General features: G+C 36.7%; 1 protein-coding gene across 1 annotated transcript; it reads right to left on the bottom strand.

The window, feature by feature from the left end:
• Window positions 1-609: 609 nt before the first annotated feature.
• On the bottom strand, window positions 610-27,727 carry LOC115994925 (cellulose synthase-like protein G2). Its single transcript, XM_031119266.1, has 8 exons — window positions 26,937-27,727; window positions 26,527-26,634; window positions 3,017-3,145; window positions 2,726-2,938; window positions 2,526-2,622; window positions 2,147-2,316; window positions 1,516-1,866; window positions 610-1,268 (listed from the first exon to the last, which is right to left on the bottom strand). Exons 1-8 carry the CDS (start codon window positions 27,549-27,551, stop codon window positions 720-722), a joined length of 2,232 nt encoding a protein of 743 aa, XP_030975126.1. The 5' UTR covers window positions 27,552-27,727; the 3' UTR covers window positions 610-719.
• Window positions 27,728-27,964: the final 237 nt, after the last annotated feature.

The following is a 27,964-nucleotide window of genomic DNA, read 5'->3' as shown; positions in this document are numbered from 1 at the left end:
TTGTGGAAGTTTAGGGGCCAAATTTTACCCTTTTTTTTTATAAAACTGTGTGAGAGTTTAGGCCATTCTAAGGGGGTGTGTTGCTGCCTGCAATGTGCCGCCAATGAAACAAAACGAATTAGTAGAGTTCAAATCAGATAGTGTCACCTAGCGCGGTGAGAGCATCGTGCAAAGAGGAAAAAGCTGTACAGAGTATGTGCCAGATATAGGAAAGACAAGAGTTTTTTTATTTATTTATTTTTTCTCAATTCTTTAGTTGCAAAACATACATAATAAAAGATATAATTAGGATTTTTTTAATGAAGATTTTTGGAGTGTTACAAACACGTAGAAGAGTTGAAATATCCAAAATGAGTGAATCTTAGGAGAGTAATGTTACTTTCTAGATTGAAAATATTACTGTATTTAGTGTAAATCTCAAGTTAGGATTGAAATATTACAATCGATGCTTAGCCTGTTAGAGGTGAAAATCACTTGGATTACCTGATAACTGGTTCTGACAGGTGAAATCAGTTGCATGTAGGGCAAGTGATTACAAATGACTCATGCATGCACATTGTAAAAAAGAATATAAAACAATGAAGAGAGTACATATAAAATATACATATATAAAATAATAGAAATAAAGAAGTTTTTATTTATTGAATTCAGCATGTAAATATTGCTATAGTTAGTAGCAAAAAACAAATTTGAAATGTGCACTAAATAAATTCTTACCCTTAGCAACAGAGAATGATACATCCCAGTAACAAGAAAATAGTTGAAAACATAGCTGATAATATAGTGACTGATGGTCGAACACGTCCCTTATCCTTCCTCATTATCATTGCTTCAATTATTGGGAAATTCATAACTAAGATATAGAATGAGATGAAAACTTGCACAAGCATCTGGTCCCAATTGCCCACAAAGATCACCCTCACAAGTCCACCAATGAAGGAAACCATGTTCAAGATGATTAGAGAAACCATAGGAACAAGAAACATATTAGATGTTTGGAAATCAAATTTGCCCATTTTGTATAGTTCCACTTGTTCAGCGTCCTCAACTTTGTTGGTGGGCAAGAAACTGGCTTCTCTCATTCCAATCCTCTTCATAATAGCATCTAAGCTTCCATATAAGTGAGATGTAATTGACTTCATCATCCATATCCTATGTTCATTTCTCCATGTTTGGAATGATCCTCCAGTTGAAAGAACCTCTTGTAAATGTTTGGAAATGGCTGATGAAAAGATGAACAAAAATATAACAAAGTAGGAGTCTGAAACCTGTCAACAAGTATTGATGATTATTAGGAAATAGGAATTTTTTTTTTTTTTTTTTGGGGGGTGTTGGGGTTGGGGGGGGGGGGGAACTTCATAATTAGGGGGAATTTGAATCTTAGAAATCTTCATTGAAAATCCTAGGAAGTGCTAGTTGAGCGATGAAGATACATGCAAGACGTGGAAAATGTTTTATGTACTATTAAAAGTAAAGTAACAAGAGGGCATGATAGAAATGTGTCTATATTCTTACCTTAGGGTACAATGGGATGTCATTAAGTAGACATAACTGAGGAATAGTAGCAAAACACCATAATGACAAGAAATATGAAATGGGGTAAAATGCAAGTTGTCCATAGCACAAGCTCTCAAAAATAGACATTCTTGTTGGTCCATATATAAGAGGGCTGAACTTTGAGAAACTGACTTCAACCAACCCAGAGCTCCATCTCATGCCTTGAATCAAGAAGTCATTCAAATTGGTGGTGCCACTTCCTAAGAATTGTGGCCTCAATGGATCACAATAAACCGAAATCCAACCTTTGCAATGTAAGGTGAACCCTGTAACGTAATCTTCCAGCACAGAATTATATAAGAAACCAACCTGCAAATGAGAAGTCAAAATATTTTATATGTAATATCATTTGTCTATAATTGAAAAACTAATATAGGAAAGGGAGATGATAGGAATTCTACAAATTTTACTATATTACCAATACAATCGTGTTACCAATTACAAAATATAATTTAGATATTTATTTATTAAGCTTTTGATCTACTAATTGCACATATTGTCACATTAGTTTGTATAGCTTATACAGTAAAATTTGTAATATAATTAGCATTTTCCTATAGTGAAAGAATATCTCATTAGGTCTACTTGCCTCTTTGCCCCATTTAGTGTCATTTTCATAGGTACACGAGGCTAATAAACGAGTCTCTTCTAGCAATCCGTGCTGGTCATTAATCACATAAGGCTTGTAGTTTCCGTGAAGGGATTTGATTAATTCATTCGACGAACCAAATGAATGTTTAAGTTCCTCAAGATCGATATCTAGAAAGTAAAATTAGTGGAACTAGCATCAGTCTCTCATATTAGTAATAAGTGACGAAATTAGAATCAAGCAATCATCATGACATTTTTTTGTCAAGGCAAACAATATTTTAACTGCAAAAAGTGTAACTTCCACACCAACTTCTCAGTTGAAATATTCATGTAACCCCTATCTATAATTAAATGGAAAGAGACAAAATCCAACAAACCTTGTATAGAACCTCCACATAATAACACTCTCTTGATATAAAAACCTGTACCAGACAAGATCGGTCCCTGGAGCCCATCTGCACCTGGCCACAGTACCTAAAAAGGGTATAAATTTAAGCCAATATTGAAAATTTTTGTCTTCATCCAGTCTTAAAGCCTCGTACATGCATATGTAAGTATTCAATTTTTGTTTCCATACCGAAAATGCCGATCTCAACTGACTGTCATAGATGTCATTCTTACTGATATTATGGAATCTTTGAGGGAATTGAACAAAAGCTAGCGAATGCAAGAACTTAGAGTCAAGATGAAAACACATTGCTCGTCTAGCTGAAGTCGGGTCATTGCAATACATATCACAATCCAGCACTAGTATGTAAGGGGAATTGCTTATCATGCACGAGACTCGTTGCTGCAATAATACTTGTCAAGTTCTTGATGCATAAATGATACTGAATAAGTATATATAGCAGGGAAAGAGTACTCATACAAGGACATTGAGTGCTCCAGCCTTAAAATGGTGGGAATGAGAAGGCCTTTTTTCACGAGCAACATAAATAAGCAGAGGCGTCTTAACTTGGTCTACTTGCACTCTATCATTGGAATTATCCTGTATCACCTGTCAAACTCGCAAAATTAAATATTATATGGCAGGAATGATAGAAAAAGGAAGGAATATTAAAACATATAAAAGGAGAGGAAGAAATTAAGAGGCTGAAAGTTTTTTGCTTTAGCATCTTATATTTAGTTTATTGAATATGCTTTGTTCATGTATGTTATACTTGATTCGTTGTCCAATGAATTACACTGTAGCTATCACAGTGCAACATCATATTGTCTTGTTAAAAACAAGAACATTAAGCAGTACTTTGAACCAAAATACTTCTTTTGTTGCCTATGTTGCTACAATAAATTCTGACTCTATAGTGGATACAGAAATTGTATCCTATAGAGTAAACTTCCAGCAAACTATGCCACTAGCAAACATAAAGACAACATGTCATTGATCTAATAAAATCAATATCCCTTTTCTTAATCGAAATCAACATAACACATGGATTCTATACAAGGTCTCAGATCAAATGCCACCTTGTAGTCATGAGTGCCTACTTGATTCTTGAAAATACATTTTAATACATTCCAATGCTTTTTTTCGTGGATCTATCATATACCTACTTACCACACTAACAACATAAGAAATACCAGTCAAGGTTCACATAAAAACACTAACAACATAAGAAATAGCAGTCAACATAAAAACACCCAACTGCATTTTGACTCCTTATCTAAACTAAGACGTATCTGTGGCGATAATTTAAAATTGGAAGCAAGCGGTGTACTATTAGGTTTAAGTATTCAGCATGCTAAACCTTCTAACACTTTCTCAAGATATACCCTTTGGGATAACCAGAATTTTCCGGCCCCTCTCTCGTGTCGAATTTCTATATCAAGGATCTTCTTGATAAGTCCAATTACTTTGTGTCAAATTCATTATTACTCAATAAAGACTTCAGCTTAAAATTTTCTTAATTACAATTTAAAGTAAGAAAGATATAAAAATCATCAACAAGTACTCTATAATCAACACGCAATACCAGTCAAGTGCATGTATTCATGTGTCACCATGAATAACTCAAATTGTTTATACCATTTCCCAGGAGATTACTTTAAGCCACATTAATAATTCTTCAACAAACATACATCTTCTCCCTTGTTAGATCATTTGACGCCTTCGAGCTATTTCATATATATCCAAGAGAACTTCTAGTGGGGATCAAATCCACCTAGTTTAAACGAATTTGACCTGTGGACATCTTTGATTTAGAATAGGTATTGTTAGGGGTTGATGTATGTAATCCGATTTTGTCCTCAAGTAAATTAACCAGTCAAGTGCTTAATTTATGGTCACTAGCAGCAAATAGATTTGTCAATTGAGTATTGCTACAAGCGGTTCTCTATACGCAAAGATACTAAGATTTTAGCTTATCAACTTATCTAGTATAGCAGGCGGTGTAAGGGAATATTAGACAACATGGATTAGGTGTATGATAAACTATTTGGCTTACCATAGAATTCTTCTAAACTTTTCGATGAATAATGGATCTCGGAACATATCGGGGGCTAGAACAACCGAAAATACATGCTAAAAATGAAGTGGATAGCAGTTAAAAAAATGAAAAAAATCAATAGAAATAATAGTTGTAAAGTATATATTTTTAGGTTGGCAACCATGAACAATTTTAACATTTTAGAGCTTAGTTTGTCTAGTTGTTTAGTGTAGAAACATTCAATTAAACAAAAAAAATGAAGTTCAACGCAATTGAAGATTTAAGAAATCAGAAAAATTAAACCGCTAAAAAAGTTTCACTTATCTCGACCAATCGAGATTTGTGTAAATTTCAGATCAGGCTTTTTCTTTTAGCCGTTTGATCTAGAGTTTTGATGGAACTTAAGGATATTTAAATAAAAACACTAGAGCACGTTTTTACACATTCAAGAGGGTAGTACTCTGTATACAAATCTAGAGATTTTCAATACCATTTTGAAGCTACAATTGGAGAACTTGTGCAAATAACAGATCCAATTATAAAACAAAGTTGTTGCATCAAGTCAACCACAGTTGCTGGTTTAAATCTTTGAGTGGAGATGATCTCAATGTCACATACTGGTGTATTTGTGTGAAACAATTTTACAATAAAAGAGTCCATAGATTTGGAGCTACGTGTGGTCATACTAGTAAGTACTACATGAGGTAGCAGTAGGTTTAAGGTTAAGTTTATTATACAAACTTCAATTCTATTAGTGAAATATTGCCTTGAGGATTATTCAAGTTAAATCATCTCCAAATTTTTTACTATGAAACCATAATTTTGAAAGTTTTTGCGAATCATCATTCTTGGTGTTCTTGTGATTTATGCTTGTTTGATGTGATAATCTTATTAATCAAGTTCATAATTAATCTAATTAATTATTTAGTTAAAAGTTGATTAAATCTGAGGCTGGGGTCTAAAAGCCTTACAATAGTGTTGTCTATGTTATTACCATGGAAACACGTTGGAATAATATATGCAGTAGAGAATTTGTGTAAATTGATAGGCCTTTGTTTTGGTATTGCTAGGTTCTAATTCTATGGCCTTACTGTGACGTAAGAGTGGTTGATTGCATTTTGTGAATTCAAGAGGTAACTCAGGTAAGTGGTATTTGCATGTTTTGACTATCAAAACTATGGTTATAACGAAGAAATAGTTACATTTATGTATACATGTTGTTTCTTACTCTCGAAATATTTGATCCTGATATTACAAGAAAGCCTTAATTGATTACTTTTTAAAATATCGTGGGATGTGCTGAGTTTTATATGAACATATATGTATGTATTGATGAGACATTACAAGGGTATGAATATTTTATAAATATTATGGTTTTAGTTGCCTATCATTTGCTTTGAAAAAGTCATTGCTCAATTTTAGTCATGATGTTTTGAGAAAAGGGATTATGAATACTTTGCAAAATTATTGTGGTGAGACATTGTCTTGCGAAATTCCTATTTTTTTACTCATGAAGTTTTATGATTTTTTATGTTCATTTTTTCTTGCAAAGATATGGAAATATCATGATATTAACTTATCTATTTTGCAAAGGTTGTACACTTTTACTGAATCTTTTTCTTAAGATTTGTTTTGAAACATATTGGTTGTGGGCACTTTAAGAAATAGTTTTGAAACCCTAATAAGGCAAGTCGTGAATAGAATCATGAAACTGTAGGTAATCCCCAAAGAGGGATCCCAGCCCACTTTCGGTTCCAAAGAGAGAGCCATGCCAAAGAAAGGGTTTCAGTCCCAAAGAGAAGACCGCAAAACTTGTCAATGGGGTGTAAACATTGACCACGAGTAGAAAGACCTAGGGAATTGTTTTATGTGATTATGTTTGATGATGTATCATATTTTGTGACCCTATTGACATTATAAGAAATGTTTTCCTGTATTTTTATGAATTGCTTTTGTGATCTTTACACTTGCAAAGTAGTGATTTTGTGAAAGAAAAAAAAATTGTAATATTTTCTGAACAGGTTCGTTCCCACATCCGAGGTTAGCAAGTCCTCTTACAGTCTTACTAAAGTATCTCAATCCCCCTTAATTCCCATTCTTTCAGATGGCAAAGGTAATCGGGAAGCAGATATTCCTTAGATAAAGACAGTAGCAGCTTAGTTGGATGGGAGACTTTATTTGCAAAAGTTTTAGTTATGTATTGAGAAATAGAGTGGAATGGTCTCATTGGAGCTCTTATTGATTGAGGAAATTTTACAGAGTTTTTATTATATAATATTTGATTTGATTCATGGTTTCTGTATGATATAGAGACATATACAGGTTGAATATTTAGGTGATTCATGCTTTCCAGGCCCGGGTTTAAAGAGTGACAATGGGTTTGTTTAAATAAAAGTTTAGGTGAAACCATAGTTATGGATACTGTTTCGGAATCCGATTTGGTTTGGTCATTGAAAGGGAATGTTTTGGTACTGACTTATTTAAGCATACTATTTTAGAGTTACCTTATTTAAATATAAAAATTATTTAAAAATTTTAAGTTATAACTTATAAGTACATATTTCAACTAATAGGTAATCCTTAAGCCTAAATATCAGTTTAATAACATGTGGTGTGGGGTTCAAAAAACCAATTTTATTGATTTCATTCTGTTCCAACCAGAACAACTGGAATATCCATGGTTTTAAAAACTAAAATAGACTAAAAACCAAAAAAGAAACTGGTTATTGATTTTCTAGTTCGACCATGGTTGAATTGATGATATCATAATTAATATAATTTAAAATATTCAAATAATTTTTATGTGAATTTTTACTTTTCATAAATTATATTAAGAAAATATTAAAAATTGAAAAATTTTCTTTATGCTTCCTTTTTTTTTTTTTTTTAAATTACAATTGTTGAGAAAGTATGGTTTGTTATTTACAAAGTACATTATAAATTTTTTTTTTTTTTTTGAGGAAAATTGTTTAATAGTTTAACTTTAACTTTTAACTGTTAAAAAAAATAAAAAAAAAACTCTAAGCCAAAGTCCAAAAAACTTCAAATGACTAGACAAGTCACTCATTTTTTTTTTTTCCCACTTTCCTAGTCACACGTTTACATTTTTTTTTTTTTTTTCTGCTTAAATCTATCACCACACTTTACCGCCTACCATCAAATCAGATTCAAACTCCTTTTAGCTTTTACTTCTCAGTTTCCTTTCCCCACACTTTTTCGGTAATTAATGCAGTAGACATCCTCTCCTCTGCTCTCTCTCAAATCTCAAGAGGATTTTTGCGGTACCGTTGTTTAAACAATAGTTTTCAGTATTTAAACACTAAAATATGTATTTTCACAATACTTTTTAATCTACACATATTTTCATAACACTTAAATAACAATACTAAAAATCTCTAACTAAATGGGCCTTTGTCTCTCCCTTTTCCAAGGTAAGTTCTTGATCGTCTTCCTCAACATTTTTTTCCAATCAAAGCTCAAAGCACAACTTTCTTAGACGTATCATCTAATAGATTTTTTTTTTTTTTTATCCACAGATTAGAGATTTTCCCCCATCTCATTTCAGTGCAAATCTAAGAAGTTTGTACCATTTTATTCTAGTTTTTCTTCTTATTATTCTTTAGATACAAGAACCGGTTCAACTGCACTAGTTCTTAGTTTTCTTGGTTGAACTTGTAGTTTCCTGTTTTTCTTGCTTTTTCTTCAATTTTTGATTTTTAATGAGAACCATACCAGATCGATATCTGTTTTCCGATTGAACCGGTCGGTCTGGTCCGATTTTTAAAACCATGAGAATATCTCGTATCAGAATGCAATCCGATACAATAATACCACATGTTCCATCTCAAATAAAAATTCTAACCAGTTTCGGGGTATTATTGTTGTACCCGTCAATTTCGGTCGGAACCAGATTTGACTTTTTAAATAAAAATAAAAAATAAAAAATCCTACCTCCTTCTTTTGGGTTTTTCACTCCTCTATCAAATGCCAACCTGCCTCTTCTTTTTACTTTGTTATTTGTGCTATATATTGTCCTACTCCTTTACTTTTCCACGAATGCATGCTCTGTCCTCCACTTGGTTTAAGAAAAATTTCTTTGTCTTGTTTTTGTGAGCCCCATGGAATATAATACTCTTCCTTTAATGCTCTTTTGTTTACTTGTGTTTTAAAATTTAAAATTTTCCTTTGTTTTATTTTTTGATCCCCACACCACATGATATTAAACTGATATTTGGGTTTAAGGATTACATATTAGTTGAAATATGTACTTATAAATTATAACTTTAAAATTTTTAATAATTTATTTGGGTTTTGTTATCAATAATGTAAAGTTATAATTTACAATTATGTGTTTTGTTGGCTTTAATTCCGTGCCAAATTTGATTGTAATTTTATTCAATCTTTTGTACCCTGTATTTATTGTGGGATTTGATCGTAAGGGTTGTGTGATAGAGAGAGAGAGTGTGTAAAGACTTAAGCAATTGAAGACTGAAGAGTTTTCGCGGGTATCTCGCGACTAAGCATCCCGCGAAGTGACCCATGTGACTTGCACATGCTAGAATGCGAAGAGTTAGGATAGGATGGAGACAACTATGTTTCGCGAGTATCTCGCGGGTAAGGCCTTCTCGCGAGACACCCGCGAGACATTTTGTTTTACCAGACTGTTAATTCTGATACATACTTTCTGTGCCTACACAATTTATACCCATATTACCCACAAATGTTGAATAGTGCTTCTAAGAGAAAACCCTAGCCAAACACCTTGAGAGTTAGAGATTGTTATACCCACAATCCTCTACACAATTGCTTGTGGATTTTCCTCAACTCCTACATCTCCATTTCCATACCATTGAGAAGTTGATAGCCCAAATACTTACCACACCTTTTAAGAGTGTCAAGTAAGGTTTTGGTGGTGCTGCTGGAAAGTATTGGAAGAAGCCAAGGATGGCAGATGCAACATAGAGCTTGTGGCGGGATCCGGAGAACTAGACAAGACACGGTTCCGAGAAACCTTGTTGGAGTAGGAGCTTGGAGGGCTAAATACATCGAGTAGATTAGGCTTGGAGGGTCTTTTGCTAATCCATGTATCCCAACTAATTTTCTAGTGGATCGATTGGAGGGCGGTGGAGAGGTTTTTCGTCGAGTTCTTCGGTTTCCTCTTTGATAACACATCGGCATGTTATTTTGTGTTTGTATCTCTCTTTCCTACTCTTTTAAATTCCATTTTACTGCTGTGTTGTCTTGATTATGGATTAGAGTAACTTGTTTGTTTATCCGCTCGCATTTACACTATTTTGCACTTAGAATTAAGTTAGTGTAAAATCTATCGAGCCGTAACTTTAATTTGGGGGTCTAAACAGCTCTTGTGTTTTTAACACATTTTCGAGCTTTCAAATAATAATGGTAACTCTGAAACGGTACTCAGCGGTATGTCAAAATAGGCCGATACTGAAACATTTCATTCCAATGGACAAATCAAAATAGGTTCCAAAACAGTATTCATAACTTTGCAAAAATACAAAACAAAGGAAATTTTAAAATTTTAAAACACAAGCGAGCGAAAGAGCATTGAAGGTATGGTATTATATTATGTGGGGCTCACCAAAACAAGACAAAGAAAAATTTTAAAGCAAATGGAGGACAGAACATGCATTGGTGGAAGACTAAAGGAGTAGGACAACGAAACTGTCTGGAATTTAATCCAAGGTGAAATATGTGGTATTACCATATTAGTTTGCATTCCAGTACAAGATATTCCGGTCGTTCCGGCTAGAATGGAACGAAATCAATAACATTGGGTGAAACAAGCCACATGCATGTCAAAGACAATCAAGAGAAAAAAAGAAAAAAAAAAATCATCTTCTTTTTACCTTCCACACTTTGTCTCGAATAATTTCAAGAACACACCCAATTAGATAAGATGAAGTTTTAGCTACAAAATTGGTTATAAATTTAAAATATAATATTACTCAATATCTTTTTATTGGAAATGAATTCTGATAAATCCACTATTGGATTATATCTTCTTCTTATATCCTTTATGCTTGTAAAATTTCTAAAACATTAAATATCAATAGCAATGTCATCAATAAACTGTTTAAATTGCAAGTTTTTGTAATTTAAAATTATACATAAAATATAAGCGTATAGATCACATAATAAATAATATCCGATTGATAAAAATTTTTACATGTGTATTAAAAGCGTAAAGAATATGTAATTTAACAATTAGATTTTCAAAATATGTAGTATGTTTATTTTATTGAGTAAGGTTATAGCTTAAAGTTACAACCAGTTTTGTAACTAAACTTTGTCCAATTGGATATCTAATTTTACAATATAATGTGTATCATTGTAGATGGTGGACACTTTCTGTCCAATCCTATTTATATGGACCCATAATTTTTTATTAATTACTCACAAATCACAATCACATAAGTCAACAAATTGTGAAATTATGTGTGAAAAATGATTGTCTCCATAGCAAATTTCTCATTCTCTCACTTTCCTCCCCTTAAATGCAAGTGTTGGGGGACAAAAACTAGTCCCCGTGAACCTGCACAGATTACAGCTAACAAGTCTCACACAATTTATTTATAATAGAACTATTGGGAATAAACACTCTACAATGGGAAGCTCAAACAGTTAATTCCATTGACAAAGTACATGTTACCATGGTATTACAAGTATTACATCCTAGTTCCATACTTTTCCCCGTGGTGTTATACATTTTCTCTCTTTCTCCTAGGTTGTCTGACTTCTTTTTTCTCTCCAGAACCCCCCCCCCCTCCCCCAAAAAATAACCTCCTCTACTATGCTTCTTCCCCCTCATTTACAGGCACACTTCTCATTCTTATCCCTATAGCTGTCCTGTTGCCAGCTAAACACTTAGGGATATTTTTCCTTACTTTATCGGTTTCCTCCCCTCCCTTATCCTTAAGCTCTGTCTTTTGGGGGATATTTGCTCTGTTCAGTCTGTCTTAGACGTAATTAATCTACAGAGGTTAGGTGAGGGCTCCCAAATTGATGTAGAGGTAAAAATCTTAAACCTTCTTGCATGTTCTAGAAGTTCCCCCTGATACTAGGCACTGGGAGCTACATGCAGATCATCCGTGCGCCTTGCTTCTAGTAAGGTTTATCCCTCAATTTCACCACGGGAGCCGTTTTCCCGTGATGTTTTCCTCTCTCGAGTATAGGGAATGGTTCAACTTCTTCTTTCTCATAGCACGTTGCCCTCTAGGGCTCCTTCAAGCATATAGGTTTGACCCAGTTTGTTCCCATGGCCCAGTGAATTATTAGGCCTAAGGCCTGGATAGGGATTCTTCTACTCCTCACAATAGCCCCCCACGATCTCCACGTCATTATCATTGAAGTGGGGATTGTGGTTCAAGAAAAAACAAAACAATCATTAACTCACATTTATGAAAAGTGGCGACGTAAGGCAATTAATGCCGCAAACACGCCCGAGTTCCCAACCCCACGATCATTGGCACGCGTCATTAATGGATAGTTAGATGGGGATTTTAGAAAACAGAATAACGGGCGGGAAAGGAAGGGTTTCTATTTGTCCCTTCCTCTCCCCTATCTCCCTCTATATAAAGAGCTCAAACCTCCAAAGTTGGTTTCTTCTTTACTGATCTATTGCCAGAAACACCCAAAAAGTTAAAAACTCTCTCTACAACCTCTTTCTCCGGTGACCTTCAAGTGATCTCTAGAGCATCTTTGCTTTCTTGTTCTGTTGTAAGTGCATCTCCTCCTCTTCTTTCTTATGAATTTAGCTTCGCCTCATCAACTTCTTTCCTAGCTTTTTCTGTTTCTTCCTCCTCTTTTCATTTCAACCCATATCGTAGAGCTTTTCTAGTCTATGGGGAAGTTTAGGCCTATGGTTGATACTCCTGAGAGTCTATGAGAGTTTAGAAGGAAGTACAACTTCCCCAAGGATGTTGAAGTGAGGTATTGCTCGAAATCCGAGGCAATACTCTCTAGGGGGGAGGGCAGAGTGGTAACCCCATTCGTTGCTATTGTAGAAGGAGGAGTTAGGATTCCTATGAGTGACCTGCTCACCAATTTTATGCACCACTTTAAGGTTTGTCCTGACCAATGTACCCCCAGTGTATTTAAGATTGTCAGTAGTGTAGATACCCTTAACAAGAAGCTCCGATTGAAGCTTAACGAGCACGATATCAACTATATTTATAGTTTTCAAAATAGTAAAACCTCCAGGTTTTACTTTAAGATTCGGCACGAGGAGGTGAGGCTTATCTTAGGCCTTCCAAATTTCAACAAAGAGACAGAGGGAGACTATCTGATTGTCTCGAGAAAGGGTACCCTAGCGGAATCCATTGCCCCACTAGTGCGAGTAAAGTAGGTGGATAGACTTAATAGGATTTACTTTTAACTAATTTACTATTATTATTGTGTCTTTTTTCCTGAGTTGTCTTTCACATTCTACATGACTAACCTTTGCTTGTTTCTTTTTCAGAGGACCACGCCTTCAAGAAGAAAAGGCAACTAATCAACTCCACGGATTTGAATAGGTTACTGAGATCTCCAATTTACCCCTACACCAACGGTCAGCTCCATGCAGCTTACTTGATACTCGGCTACTCCCCCGTGCATCGAAACTTCCAAGCCACAAGAAAGGTCATTACCTTAAGGTACCCACTACTTTCATTCATAGACATTCACTGCAAGGGATACATCTTATCCCCTTCTAAACGTGTCCGCCTAGAAGAAGGAAGATATCAGAGCAACTCTCCTCCTACCTTCACTCCTGCGAATCTTGGAGTTAGTTTTGCAATGCCAACTCCAGTTGACCGTCCACGACACCAAAGGAAGAAGAAAATGGGTCATGCTCCTTCCTGCAGTCCTTCGCCTTCTCGAGAATAACTTAACATTCAGGAAGCCATCCCACTAGACAAATTTCCTACCGAGTTGACGCTTCAAAGGAGTGGGGTCACCCTTGCCCAACTCTTGGCCACTCTAATTGTGCCTAGGACTCAAGCCCCTCCTGCCCCAACTACTAATGCTCCGACAGCCACTCAAGCAACTCTAACCACCATGGTAGCTGCAATTTCTACCTGTGAAACTAGGGCTAGTCGTAAGCATCCTAGGGGAGCAAACCAGTCTTCTATAGTTCCTGATTCCGAAAACTCCCATCACCTCCCCCCCCCCCCAACCTAGGGGACTCTCAGGTTAATGCCACGGGGGCTCCCGTTTATGTCTACACCTTCATGGTGAACAAGGTTCCCCTCCCTACAACAAATAGGGTTAGGCCCTAAAGAGAAGCTCGCAGGGGCAAGATAGCTGAAAGTGTTGGTGAAGCTCTCTTGCTTCCAATAAACATGAACCACTAGGCTAAGTGGGATGACGAGTCCCTCTTGCTCAATATGAGGAGGGAAGCCATCATGGTAATAAACTTTTCCCTGGCTCCTTATTGCTCTTTTAACTTCTTTTTTATTACTTCATTCAAAAAATAATAATTTTAACACTACCTTTGTCATATGGCAGGGATATCAATTTTCCATGGTAATCAAAGAAAGGTACCAAGCTGCTAAGGCCAAGGAATTGAGTAATGACAATGAGGATCTTCTAAAGAAGATCTCAGTTGTCATGAACAAGGTTTTAGAGTTAGAGAGGCTGAGGTCCAAGGCTGAAGAGAATACTAAGGCCATCATAGAGAGAGTAGAGGCCCTTGAGAAGGAACTCCAAGACTCAAGAAAGGCCTTTGCAGACAAAGACACCGAGCTGAAAGGCTACGTGGCAGCTGATGGTGCAAAGATCCAAAAGGCCTACTACTAGGACCAATATGACTGCATTGCCACCATGAAGCCAGAAATTCAACAGAATCTCCAAGTCTACTTCTCCAAGGGATGGGTTACTGCCCTTGACAAACTACAAGTAGAGGCTTCATTCTCTTTAAGGTTGGAGAGTAGCATGCCTATTCCCGTGGAGCTGATTATCCTTCCTAACCCCAAGATCCAAGCTATCATGAATGATGAATCTCCCATCCGAGAGGTTGAAGGGGCAAGACCTACTGCAGCATTGGGGGGAGAGATGACTAGCTCTGCTCCTGTGTCTTCCACCGAGGAGCCTCCTCATGTTTAACTCTCTTTCCATTCTAGTTAATATAAGAACATCTTAATATTTTGCCCAACTTTGGGGGCCCTTGTTTTGTACTTAATTTATTTAAGTGTTTCAAACTCTTATACATTTAAGTATTTCGAAGTTTTTGCACCTAATTATGCTTCATACTTCTGTGACCGAGTTGCTTAGAGACATGGTGATTATTTTTCATGGTTTTTCTTACAGAGGAAATGCCATTAGCTTTCTGTCATATTAATAATTTTCTAAGTTTTGATAATGTCTGATAGTTGACTACTAGATCAAACTTAAAACAATAACCTTAGCTAATCACTTACCTGGGATACTTGCTTTGTGGAACTCATCCCTTACGCACTATCAAGTCTCATCCATGCCTTTCACTAGTGTCCATATGGACAAACTAAATAAAGTAACAGTTTGAGACCCATCCGTAGTAAAGATGAAGTCCATTATCACGGAGCATGTTTTTCTTCTTATGTAAAGTCTTTAGCTTGTTTTCTGTTAGTGACCATGGGGTCATACTAAGGTAGAAAACTCAGTTCGCAACTCACCTGGGGCAAAGACAAGTTCTAGTAACTCAGGGTTTAATTTCAATAAAATTTTAATTTCGTTTTCTGTTAGTGACCCTAAAGTTAGGCTAAGATAGAGAACTCAGCTTAAAACCCACCCGAGGCAAAGATAGGGTCTAGTACCACAAGATTTACTTTCAATAAAGTTTTAAGTTCGTTTTTTGTTAATGACCCTGAAGTTAGGCTAAGGTAGAGAACTCAGCTTAAAACTCACCCGAGGTAAAGATAGGGTTTAGTACCATGGAGTTTACTTTTCCATGCAATCTTAGTGTTCCTAGTCATGCCATCACAAAACTCACTACCATTCATTGAACTCAGACAAAATAGTAGCATGATTAATTCACATCTTCTTACATAATAATCAAAAGTAATATTTCTTCAAATTTAAACATTCTATGGCCTTGCTATAGGTCTCTCATCTAAGTCTTTTAGCCGATAGTCCCCAATCCCTACGATGGATGTGACCCTATAAGGCCCCTCTTAGGTCAGACCTAGCTTTCCCATAGTAGGATCTTGGGTATTTCCCAAAACTTTTTTAAGCACCAAGTCCCTTGGAATAAACTCCCAATTCTTGATACCCTTTTTATACCCTTGGCTAATCCTTTGTTGATAGTTAGCCAACTTTGCCGAAGCAACATCGTGATTCTCTTCTACTAGGTCCAAGTGCTTGCAGAGTGGTTGATCATTTTTCTCCACTTCAAATACGACTGTTCGAGAAGTTGGCAGCCCTGTTTCCACGGGTATTACAGTTTCTGCCCCGTATGTCATTGAGAAGGGAGTTTCTCTTGTAGAGTGCCGCAGAGTAGTCTGATATGCCCATAGCTCGCTCGGTAGCTCTTCCACCCATTGTCCCTTTGAATCATCAAGCCTTTTCTTCAACCCATCCACAATAGACTTATTAGTTGCTTCAGCTCAACCATTGCTTTGAGGATAACCTAGGGTAAAATACTTGTTGGTTATTCCTAATTCCGCGCAATACTACCGAAATGCCTTGCTATCAAACTGCAATCCATTGTCCGATATGAGAACCCTTGGCACACCAAACTGCGTCACAATATTCTTCGATACAAACCTCTTAACATCCGTTTCTCGGATATTGGCAAGGGGCTCTGCTTCCACCTATTTGGTAAAATAATCTTTTGCTACCAAGAGCCATTTTCTACTACCTATCGCCTTTGGAAAAGGTCTCACTATGTCTAGCCCCCACTGGGCAAATGGTCATGGGCTAGATATAGAATTAAGAAGACCCCCTAGCTGATGAATGCCAGGAGCAAACATTTGGCACTAATCACATTTCTTAGAGAACTCCAATGCTTGTTTTTGCATGTTTGGCCACCAATACCCCTAAGTAAGGGCTTGGTGAGCCAACTACCTTCCTCCCGTATGACTTCCACATATTCCTTCATGTAATTCCTCCAGAAACATTTCAACTGCCTCGAGGTGCACACACAACAAATAGGAACCCGAATATGACCTTTTATATAACTTCCCTTCTTCAAACACCCTATACCGTGGAGACTTATGTCTAATCCATTAAGCCTCTTTCCTATCCACGGGAAGAGTCCTGTTTTGGAGGTAGGTAGCATTGGATCTATCCAACTTATGGATGGCTGTATGCTTAAGATTTAAGTCCTTACCTAAAGGAATGACGCTTGAGAAGGGTAAGAGCTCAACTGATACGATCCTCGAAAAAGGATTTGCCACCAAGGAAGCTAAAGTAGCCAGAGAATCGGCATGACTGTTGTTGCCCCTAGAAATTTGCAAGATATCCACCTTCTTAAATTGAGATTTTAACATCCCAACATCTTTTAACTCATCATCCTTTGATCCTTAGCTTCAAACTCTCTAGAAATCTAACTAACAACCAGCCGTGAATCACAGTGTACCTGTAAGGAGAGCTTCATATTCTATTTCATTATTTGATGCCAAGAAGCCTAGCCTGAATGACTTTTCCTCCTTGATTCCTTCTGGAGAGATCAATATGATACCTGCTCATGCTCCTCTGCAATTCAACGCCCCATCTATGTACACTTTCCATATCCTTTCCCGTGGTTTTGATATCTTGTTTCCCTTTACTTGCATAATTTCAAGATGCCCAAGAGTGAACTCCGCCACGAAATCTGCCAAAAGTTGACCCTTGATGGAGGTGCGGGGTTTATATTAAATATCAAAAGCTCCTAGAAAAGCCCCCCACTTGGCTATCCTTCTCGTGAAGTTAGACTTTCTAAGTAATGCCTGCAAAGGATGCTCAATCAACACAACTACCATATGAGATTGAAAGTAATGGGGCAACTTTCGTACAACATGGATTATTGCGAGCACAGCCTTCTCCAAGGGTAAGTAATGTGTTTCAGCTTCCACAAGTGCTTTATTGATATAAAAAATTGGCTTTTGAATTTCTTGGTCTAGCCTTAACAAGACCGCATTGACCGCATGATCTGTCACGGCTAGGTACATATACACAATGTCTCTCCGAGAACAAGTCTTAACAAGACGGGGGCCTAAGATAAGTACAATTAAGCTCATCGAAGGTTTGCTGGCACTCATCTATCCATTGAAAGTCCTTCAACTTCTTCAGCAACTGGAAAAAAGGCCGACACTTATCTGCAGACCGTGAGATGAATCAATTGAGAGCCATAGTCATCCAATAAGCCGTTGGACCTCCTTAGGGTTCCTCGGAGATTTCAAATTCTGCAAGGCAACAATATGATCTGGGTTTACTTCAATTCCTCAGTGAGTTACCAAATAACCCAAAAACTTCCCTGAGCTAACCCCAAAGGCACACTTAGAAGCATTCAATTTCAAACGGTACTTTCGCAATGTCTTGAAGGTTTCTGCGAGATCCTTAAGGTGATCTTCCACGGCCTTACTTTTTACCATCATGTCATCTATATAAGCCTCCATATTCCTTCCCAATTGCTCTTTAAACTTCTTGGTAACCATTCTTTGATAAATGGACCCCGCATTCTTCAACCCGAATAGCATGACTTTGTAATAAAAATTTCTAGAAGGGGTAATGAGAGAGGTTTTCTCCTGGTCTTCGAGGGCCAAAGCTATTTGATGTTACCCTTGAAATGCATTAAGAAAACTCATCTTAGGGTGGCCAAAAGTTGCATCCACAAGTTGGATTATCTTGGGCATGAGAAAAGGATCTTTCGAACGCGCCTTGTTCAGATCCGTGAAGTCAACATGCTTCTTCAGTGGACATCGAGGGTCAACATTAAGTCGATGACAGATAAAATTTGGATCTACCCCTAGTGCTTCATATGGACTCCACGCAAACACATCTAAATTGCTTACTAAAAACAAGATTAACTCTACTTTTTTTGAGGTAGGGAGAATCGCTCTTACTTGAAAGTATTTACCCCCGAGATCAATGTGTATTTCTCCAATCGCTCATAGATGTCCTCGAGGGGAGGCTATAATTGCTACAATGGACCTGCTAACTCAGGCTTTTCCTCCTTCCTATGTCCCACAGCAGTTACCTGGCATCTTTGAGCAACACTTTGATCCCCATGCACCTTTGCAATACCTTGTTCGGTGGGAAATTTGACCTACTAATGCAAAGATGAAGGTACTACACCCATGGCATGGATCCAAGGGCGCCCAAGGATTGCTATATAAGGGGAGTAAGAGTGTAGCACTATAAAGTTGACCATCTCCTTCCTTCCTCCCACTTCCATGGGGAGAGTCACCTATCTAGCTAGCATAACAACAGTTCCATCAAAATCTACCAAGGGACTATCATATGTTGTTAAATCCTCAGGGGTAAGCCCTAACCCTTCATATAAGTAAGGATACATGATTTTTGCTCCACTTTCTTGATCTACCATGACCCTCTTGACATCAAAGCCCCCGATCCGCAATGTTACTACCAGTGTATCTTTATGGGGCTGAAGAATGTCTTTGAGGTCTTTCTCGATAAATCCAATGCACTCATCTTCCCAACACCCCTTCTTGGGCACAGGGCCATCCAATTCTGGTTCAGAAGCCGAACCCACAGCCAATACCCGAGATGGAGCACGAGTAGTTTCCATTCGCTAACTGGCTATGTGTATTACCCTTATAAGCCCCCGAGCTAGGGCTGAAGCTTTTGAGGGACTAGCCCCTTTTAGATTTTATGGGTGAGAGTCCTCCCGTACCAAGAATTTCCCCATATAACCTGCCTTCTCAAGCTAACGTAAATGGTCCTTTAAGGTTCTACAATCTTCAGTTGTGTGCCCCAGGTCTTGATGATATGAGCAATAAAGGCTTTAATTTCTCCTTGTGACATCCCCGCTCATTTTTTTCGGCCAACAAAAGTATGGCTTGTTCTTTATCTTCTCCACAATTCAGTATTCGAGCTCTTTATACACTGAGCTAACCATCTCTGATCTGGGCTTTTGAAGCTGAAGGAAGAAGTCCCTCCGTGGTCATGGAGCTTGATCTGTTTTAACCTCTTTCTTCTCCACGGTAGGAGCTTTTGCCTTAGTCTTATCCTGCAACTGGTCATCCTCTAACTTCTTATACTCTTCTACTCGCCCCATCAACTAGTTCATATCCATTACTGGTTTCAAGGCCAAAGAAGCTATTAAATCAGAATCAATAGGGAGCCCCACTTTAAAAGTACTGGCTGCAATTCCTTTGTTATCTCCCTCAATCTCGTTGTATAACTCCCAGTAACGATCCGAATAGGCTCTAAGAGTTTCCCCTCCTTCATTGCCATTGTAAGGAGTGAGGCAAAAAGCTTCAAAGTTCTACTGCACATCACAAGTCTCGCCCCAAATGCTCTGATCAGCTCATCATATCTTTGGATAGACCATTTTCCCAGCCCATCAAACCACCTCATAGTTATTGGCCCCAAGCTAGAAGGGAAAATCTTACATATTAGAGCTTCGTTTTTAGAGTATATGGCCATGCTTTAGTTATAATGACTGACATGTTCCACGAGGTCTGTCTTATCATATATTGTGAAGGTTGGCGTTGTAAACCTACGTGGTAGGTCAGTTTTCTCGACTTCTTCAGAGAAAAGGAGACTGAGATATTTGCTGCAATGCCTTGCCCATAGCATCATCTCCCAAGATTGGCGGTGCCATTGGGACTCGAGTGAGGGACCGTTATGCGCTGAGGAATTGAGCTTTTAAGTCTTTCCCTATCTTACTCTCCCCTTCTGCTTTTCTTGTGGGGTGAAGAGACCATTCTCTCTTTGTGGGGAGACTGCTCATGTTTTTCGTGGAGATGAGTTGTTCTTCTATCCCTCTTCCCATTCCTATCACCAACCATGTGCTCTTCTCCTTGGGAATGACTGTGCGCTGGACTCAAGCCTCTCTGGTAATGAAGTTCTTCACTCATGTGACGAAGTAACTCCTTATCCCTCTTCGCTTCCCTCTACAACACTACCACTTGCTCTCTTAGCCTTTCCACTTCCATTTCCCTGCTAGAATGTGAAGGACTGTCCGTACTGGTAGCAGACCACTCTTCTTGTGGACATGGACTAGGTGGTGGTGGAGCCTCCTTATGAACTTCAGAATTCACATGTCGATCCACATGAACAGATTCTTTTGAAACGCTTGGTCGTTCTAGATGGGCTGGACCATTCCAAGATCGATTTGCCATAGAAAGTGAACCAACTCTTGAGCCTACTGCTTAGTAGAGATTCCCATAGACGGTGCCAACTGTGGGGGGACAAAAACTGGTCCCCGTGGACTTCCGTGGATTACAGCTAACAAGTCTCACACAATTTATTTATAATAGAACTACAAGGAATAAACACTCTCCAATGGAAAGCTTAAACAGTTGATTTCATTGACAAAGTACACGTTACCATGGTATTACAAGTATTACATCCTAGTTCCTCACTTGTCCCCATGGTGTTATACATTCTCTCTCTTTCTCCTAGGTTGTCTTGACTTCTTTTTTCTCTCCGGACCCCCCCTCCCCCCTAAAAAGAACCTCATTTACTATGCTTCTTCCCCTTATTTATAGGCACACTTCTCATTCTTATCCCTACAACTGTTCTGTTGCTAGCTAAACACCCAGGGATATTTTTCCTTACTTTATCGATTTCCTCCCCTCCCTTATCCTTGAGCTCTGTCTTCTAAGGGATATTTTCTCTGTTCAGGCTGTCTCAGACATAATTAATGCTACAGAAGTTAGGCGAGGGCTCCCAAGTTGATGCAAAGGTAAAAATCTTCAACTTTCTTGCGTGTTTTGGAAGTTTCTCGTGGTACTGGGCATCGTCTGGGAGCGACAAGCAGATCATCCATGCACCTTGCTTCTAGTAAGGTTTGTCCCTCACCTTCACTACGGGATCCGTTTTCCTGTGATGTTTTCCTCTCTCAAGTATGGGGAACGGTTCAACTTCTTCTTTCTCACAACTCGTTGCCCTCTGGGACTCCATCAAGCATATAGGCTTGGCCTAGTTCGTTCCCATGGCCTAATCAATTATTAGGCCCAAGGCCTAGACAAGGATTCATCTACTCCCCATAGCAAGAATAAAAACTATTGCATACACATTATTACACATAGTTTTTGAACTAAAATCATGTCTTCAACTCACGATTTTAGTAAAAAAATGTCCTCAACAAACACTAGCCTAAATGCAAAATCTATTTTATTAAAAAAAAAAAAAAAAAAATCACTTCCTAAAGTACAAGGTGCCATAATGTAGTCTTTGAAAACTATTACGATAAATAAATGATATTTCAAAAATAAATAAAGGGAAATGTTAATCAATGCCCTAAGGGCATTGGTTTAGGAGCTATTTTTAGAAATATTTTATTGGGAGAATGATAAAATAATAAATGTTGTTGACAACTTTTTATATTTCTCATAAAAATGGTGTCAAAAATTTTCTATTATGATTTATTAACAATTGCTCTAAATGTGTGTTTGTTTGAAGGTAAAATAAGGTGGATGGAAAACTTTGGAGAGAAAATGAGAAGAAAAACTTTTTTGAAGTGTGTTTGATTGGGTGGAGATGAAGGAAAATAAACAATGAGTCCTAGGTGTTTTCTTTCCAAACCCACCAAAAAGTTTTCTCCCAAAAATGGAGAGAAAACTGAAGGGAGAAAATTAGGCTGCTTAATGGACGAAAATGCCCATGTGTACTTGCACATGGCCTCTGCAATTTTTTTTACTTTTCCTTTCCTAGGCATGTTACCTCTGCTGATTTTTTTTTTTCTTTTCCTTTCCTAGGCACGTTGGCTTTGCCAATTTTCTTTTCCTTTCTTGGGCATGTTGCCTCTCCCAAGTCTTTTTTTTTTTTTTTTTCCTTTCCTGGAAGTTACCTTCTTCCTTTATTTATTTATTTTTATTTCTTGGGCTGTGGGTGATAGTTGTTTAATTTTTTTTTTTTTTTTTGGTTTAATTAGACATGATTTTTTTTGGGACATTATTTCTTTCTTTTTTTAATAAATTGGGTTATTGCTTTTATTTTGTTGTTGGTTTTTTGTCATTTTTTTGTTTTAATTGGCCATCATTTTTTAATTAAAGTATATGAGTAAATTTATACAAACTTATATTTTCCATTCTTCCACTTTTCCACTTCCAACCAAACAAAAATGAAAAAAAATTAAACTATTTTCTATCATTTTACTTTTCCATTATCCCACTATTTTCTATCATCTTATTTCTTTCACCCTTCTAACCAAATGAATCCTAAAGATGACCTATAAAGAAATAAACGGTGGAAAGCCCACATCAAGCTCAGTCGAGTTTTGACAAATCTGTAAATGAATATTTATTATTATTATTATTATTATTATTTTGTCTTTTTCAGTGAGAGTAAATGGAGTTCTTGAGATAGTTAACCCCACAATTAATGCCAAACTCGAATTTGACTTAAGCCTTCTCGAGTCAACACCATAATTGTCTTAATAGCAAGTGTTGTGTAGGGGTGGCAAAATCTGACACGACCCGCGAACCCGACACGACTAACCCGTTTATAAACAAGTCATGGGTCGAGGCTAAATGAGTTCGGGTCATATTCGGGTCGACACAGCTGACCCGTTTAATAAATGAGTCGTGTTCGGGTTCACACATGTGAACCCGTCTGACCTGTTTGACCCGTTTAAATAATAAAAGCATTAAATTTTGTTATTATTGCTTAATTTTTTTGTTGTAATTATATGTTTATTACTATATTTATAGCTGTAATTATATTTTAATTTTAGATATATAAAAATTAATAATAGATTATTTAGGTCATATATGACCTATTAATCAAACAAGTTATTAAACAAGTTATTTGTATTAACTTTTATATGAATTATTAATTAAACAGGTTAAACGAGTCGGATTGGGTCAACCTGTTTAATAAACGGGTCGAGTTAGGGTTGAGGATTCTTGACACGTTTACTAAACAGGTCGGGTTCGGGTCAACCCATATAGCAGAGTACTTATGGCTCGACACGACACGAACCCGACCCGCGAACACGAATTGACACCCCTAGTGTTGTGTACCAACTACCAAATTAAATAATCTAGATCAAACAATCATCCTAGACCCCGTTAAAGTTTTACACTTTGACGAATTATATATTTAAAGCATTATAAGACCTGTTTGGTACATGTGTTTAAATAACAATTTTTAGTTTTTTTGAAAATATGTGTAGGTAAAAAAATGTATGAAAATGCGTGTAATATTGTTTAAAAACTGAAAACATATATTTAAACAAGTCTACCAAATAGCCCCTAAATATTGGGCGTGCTTAATACTTTATTCTTTCCTTTTTCTTATTAATAAAAATATCTTTTTTTTTTTTTTTTTGAGAAAGAAATAAAAATAACTTATGTAGGCTTAAGTGTAAGTTTGGATAGCATTGAATGCGCGTTTTAGTGCATTTGATGTTTTTTTTGGATCTTACAGCACTATTTATGGGACCACCAAACTCAGCAAAATACGCATACCCATGCATTTTTGAGTCCCACAACACTATTCACACATTTAAAAATTATTTTATTACAGTGTTTTCAGCAATAAGTTTTCAGTTTTCAGCAAATAAACGATATCCAAACATACCCTAAATGAATTTTCTCAATCTTCCTATTAGGCTACACGTTTTCATTGCAACTTTAATTTGTACCGCAGTTGTCCTCGTCATTTCTTCAATGGCGGCTCCGCTTGGAGACCAGGGGTTCAAATGAACCCTCCAATTGTTAAAAAGAAAAATTATTATAATATTTTTTATTTTATTTTTTCTGTTTTGAAATTTCAAATAAAAATTTGAACACCCTAACTTCAAGCCCAACTTAAATAAACTTAAATATGATCATCTTAATTCTTAACAATATTTTGACCCTTTTAAACATAAAGAAAAATCTCAATAACAAACTAAATTGATCAGAGAAAAAATTTAAATTAGCCCAACAACAAAACTAAAATTTGCTAATCTTAAATCTTAGAAAAATCGAGATCTTAACAAATTTTAACTAAATCAATCAAACTGAAAATTAGTGGATAAATGATTGCTTAACTATGTACATTGAAACAAACGTAGCTAATAGGATTGATAATGAAGATATCATGCAATAATTTCAAAATACTAAACATCGATGAAAGGTTTTCACTTATTAAAGTAAATCAACCAAATGCAGAGAAATAATTGATGGGGTATTGAAAATTTATTTGTATTCCAGCAATAAAGGCCAATAGGCTTGCACAAAGAGTAATTCTAAGACCACCATTTTTCTCATATCTTTTTTACAATTATTTAATTTATTTTATGCAGTAGATTGTTTGTCACTTTTCATATAGACTGACAATTTTTTTTGATCATTTAAAATATTTTTTGGTAAGATATATTACATCAGAGTTGTATCACAAAATATTGTGTTCATAGATTTTGTCTTGCACAAAACAACCTTGATACTAGGACACAGTCTAGGGGTGTGCTCGATTCAGTTTCGGTTGGTTGTATGGGTATGGCCAACTAAAACTGAATATTTCGGTTTGTGAAATTCTCAACCGAAACTACTGAAATGGCTGGAAATCAATCGGTTTCGGTGTATTTTGGTTTCAGTCCGGTTCGATCGGTTTTCGGTTTTTCAAAGAGAGGGTTATTGAGATTTTCAAAACCACACTTTTTCAAATGATAAAGCAAAAACCAAAGCATATAAAATCACACTCAGAATTGATAAAAACCACAAGCTCAAAACTTTCACACAAATCACTCTAAAGCAAAATCACCGTTCACTTGAAAAAAAAAAAAAATCACAGTATAAACGAAACAAAACAAACATAGCCTAAAGTGTAAAACAAACTCACCGATTATATGAGAATCTAAAATATACGAAAGATCTGTTACAGTGGGTCTTCATTGATCTGAAACGAAGAGAAGAAACTCAGAGAGAGAGAGAGAGAGAGACTGAAGAATTTGAGTGAAGAAAGCTTGAGAAAGCTTCTTCTTCCATTTTGCTCTATGTGTGTGTGTCAAACAGTCGCATCGATGATTCCAAGGAAAAAGACAGAAAAAAAAAATTGAGAGAAAAAGTTGGGGAAGGGGGCTACTAAACTGAAGAAAAGAAAAGGGAAGAATAAAATAAGGGAGGGGTATTTCTGTATTTATCTCATGCTCTAGGTTTTTAAAAAATTAAATAGCAAAAAACACACATCCCACGCGAAGGCTGAAACCTAAGATTAGCTAGCCAAACCACAAGGAGCATACCACTAAGCACTGATCAGTTATGTACTAGAGCTACATGAATATATATATATATATATATACGGTCGGTTCGGCCGGTTTCAAGGTAAAAAAATCCAACACCAAAACCGAAACCAAAAATTTCGGTTTTTAAAAAATGAAATCAAAATCGAACCGCACCGAAACCAAACCAAAATTTTGGCAATGGTTCAATCGGTTTCGACCGGTTTTTTCAGTTCGTCGGTTTTTTGCACACCCCTAAAGTCATGGTCTAAGAAAAAGAAAGGAAATGTTTGTTATATACCGTATGTTTTACACACAATATGCTTTTTTTTTTTTTTTGGTTTCCCACAATGTATCTTCAAAGTTTTCAACCAGAGACTAATCACTGTTCGTGCCGAGTCGGCCCACGAAGGGATAAAGCACTGGCCCAGGAATTCTTTTCAAAGTGCAGGTAGCATGACTCGAACTAGGGAGCACACCTAGTCGAACCAAGTACAAGCACTCTGAGACCAAGCCCCGAACCGCTTGGCCAACCCCACTGGGTTTACACAATATGCTTTTATAACTTAAAAATATGAATTTAAATCACGTTATCAATTATAACTCAATCACACTGCATAAAATAAATTTTTTGCCACACAAGAAAAGTGGTACCTCAATGAGAGAAGGGTGATCTCGAGCAGTGATCCCACTGCCATGCACTGGATCCAGTAATCTTCCTCTTAGTTCTCTTATTGATTCCTTAAACATCTCGTATCTTTCCTGCACCAATATCACCATATCAGGTATTTGAGGCTGCTATACCTATATGTAGAAATTTATGGCCAAAAGAAAACTAAAATGTCCACAAGTAATTAGGGAATACAAAATCAAAACTCTTAATAGACACATACGTACACATACTCATCAAGTAATACTAATTTTCACATAATTAATTCAACCCTAACACTACTTTATTATTTACAATTGAGAACTTACCAGAGAACTGCGAGAAAGAATTTGTGAAAAAAGTTGTGTAAATAAACAGTAGACGTATTGGCCCACCACACAGGGAGGAAACTAACCTTAATCTTCTGTCTCTCTGTCATGAACTCGGAACTCCCAGAACCTTCGTCATCATCCTTAGAAACCGGCGAGAAATAAGCCTCCGGAGACCTCGTCTTGAGTCTGTACTTCCTACAAAAAGGAAGCCACCACCTTGCAAAAGACCAAGCCTCCTTCATACCATGCAAAGTTATAGGAGACCCTCCATCATCTGAAAGATATACATGAAGCTTCTCGGGCGGGTAGTCAAGTGCCATAGCAGATAACACAGTGTTCATCACCTCCACAGTTGGTTCCTTGTCGGGATCTGCTGTGCATATGAACACATCAATCGCTGGGAGCTTATCATCCTCTGGCAATCTCTCTGGAAAGACCGTTCGAGTAACTGGACGCCACCGAAAAGCTTGGTCGAGGAGCCATGTGAAAGAGAGGAGGAGCTCAGAAGCGAAGACAAGAAGCCATGGTAGAAATAACGGTGTGGCTTTGGTGTTGGGATCTTGGTCTTGGAAGAGAAAAGAGGTTCTGTAGTAAATCAAGAAAGCTAAAGCTATGGAGTGGAGAAGTGCATGTGATCTGTTTATGAATATGGAGAGAGTCTGGACATGGCAGACATGGAGAGGTATGGAATCCTCCATTTCTTTCCCGAGCGCTGCCTGTACTACCTCAATTTCCTTGAAATGGATCTCAATTATCAATTATGAGGAGCTATGTACATCTACTTAGTATGCTACCTACATCGTTCCCACTGAGTTAACGTTGAGCTGACATGTGTGAACTGTTAACAGGCTGGCTCAATAGGTAATGCAGTTGGCTAAGGCTCCAAATAAAAAAAAGGTTACACTTGTAAAAAAAATTATATATAATATATTTATCTATATATTTTAATTAAAAAAATTTAAATATTTTTATTGGCCAATAAATTACATTAAAAAAATCCTTCTAAAATGTAAAAGATTAAAAAAGAAAAAAAAAGTCAAATTTTAACTAACAAAATTAAATTTTAAAAGACAAATTTAGTAACTCATTCTTAAAAATATACTAAAATCAA

Source organism: Quercus lobata, chromosome 6, assembly GCF_001633185.2.
Source record: "Quercus lobata isolate SW786 chromosome 6, ValleyOak3.0 Primary Assembly, whole genome shotgun sequence".
Classification (NCBI taxonomy): domain Eukaryota; kingdom Viridiplantae; phylum Streptophyta; class Magnoliopsida; order Fagales; family Fagaceae; genus Quercus; species Quercus lobata.
The sequence above is the reverse complement of the archived record's forward strand: the minus strand, read 5'-3'. Positions and strand labels throughout refer to the sequence as shown.

Excerpts from the sequence above, each read along its gene's own strand:
- LOC115994925 (XM_031119266.1), bottom strand. The coding sequence starts at position 27,551 with ATGGAGGATTCCATACCTCTCCATGTCTGCCATGTCCAGACTCTCTCC. Across the intron at positions 2,623-2,725 it reads AGTTGAGATCGGCATTTTCG|GTACTGTGGCCAGGTGCAGA; the intron begins GTATGGAAACAA and ends TACCCTTTTTAG. Across the intron at positions 2,317-2,525 it reads ATGTGGAGGTTCTATACAAG|ATATCGATCTTGAGGAACTT; the intron begins GTTTGTTGGATT and ends TTTACTTTCTAG.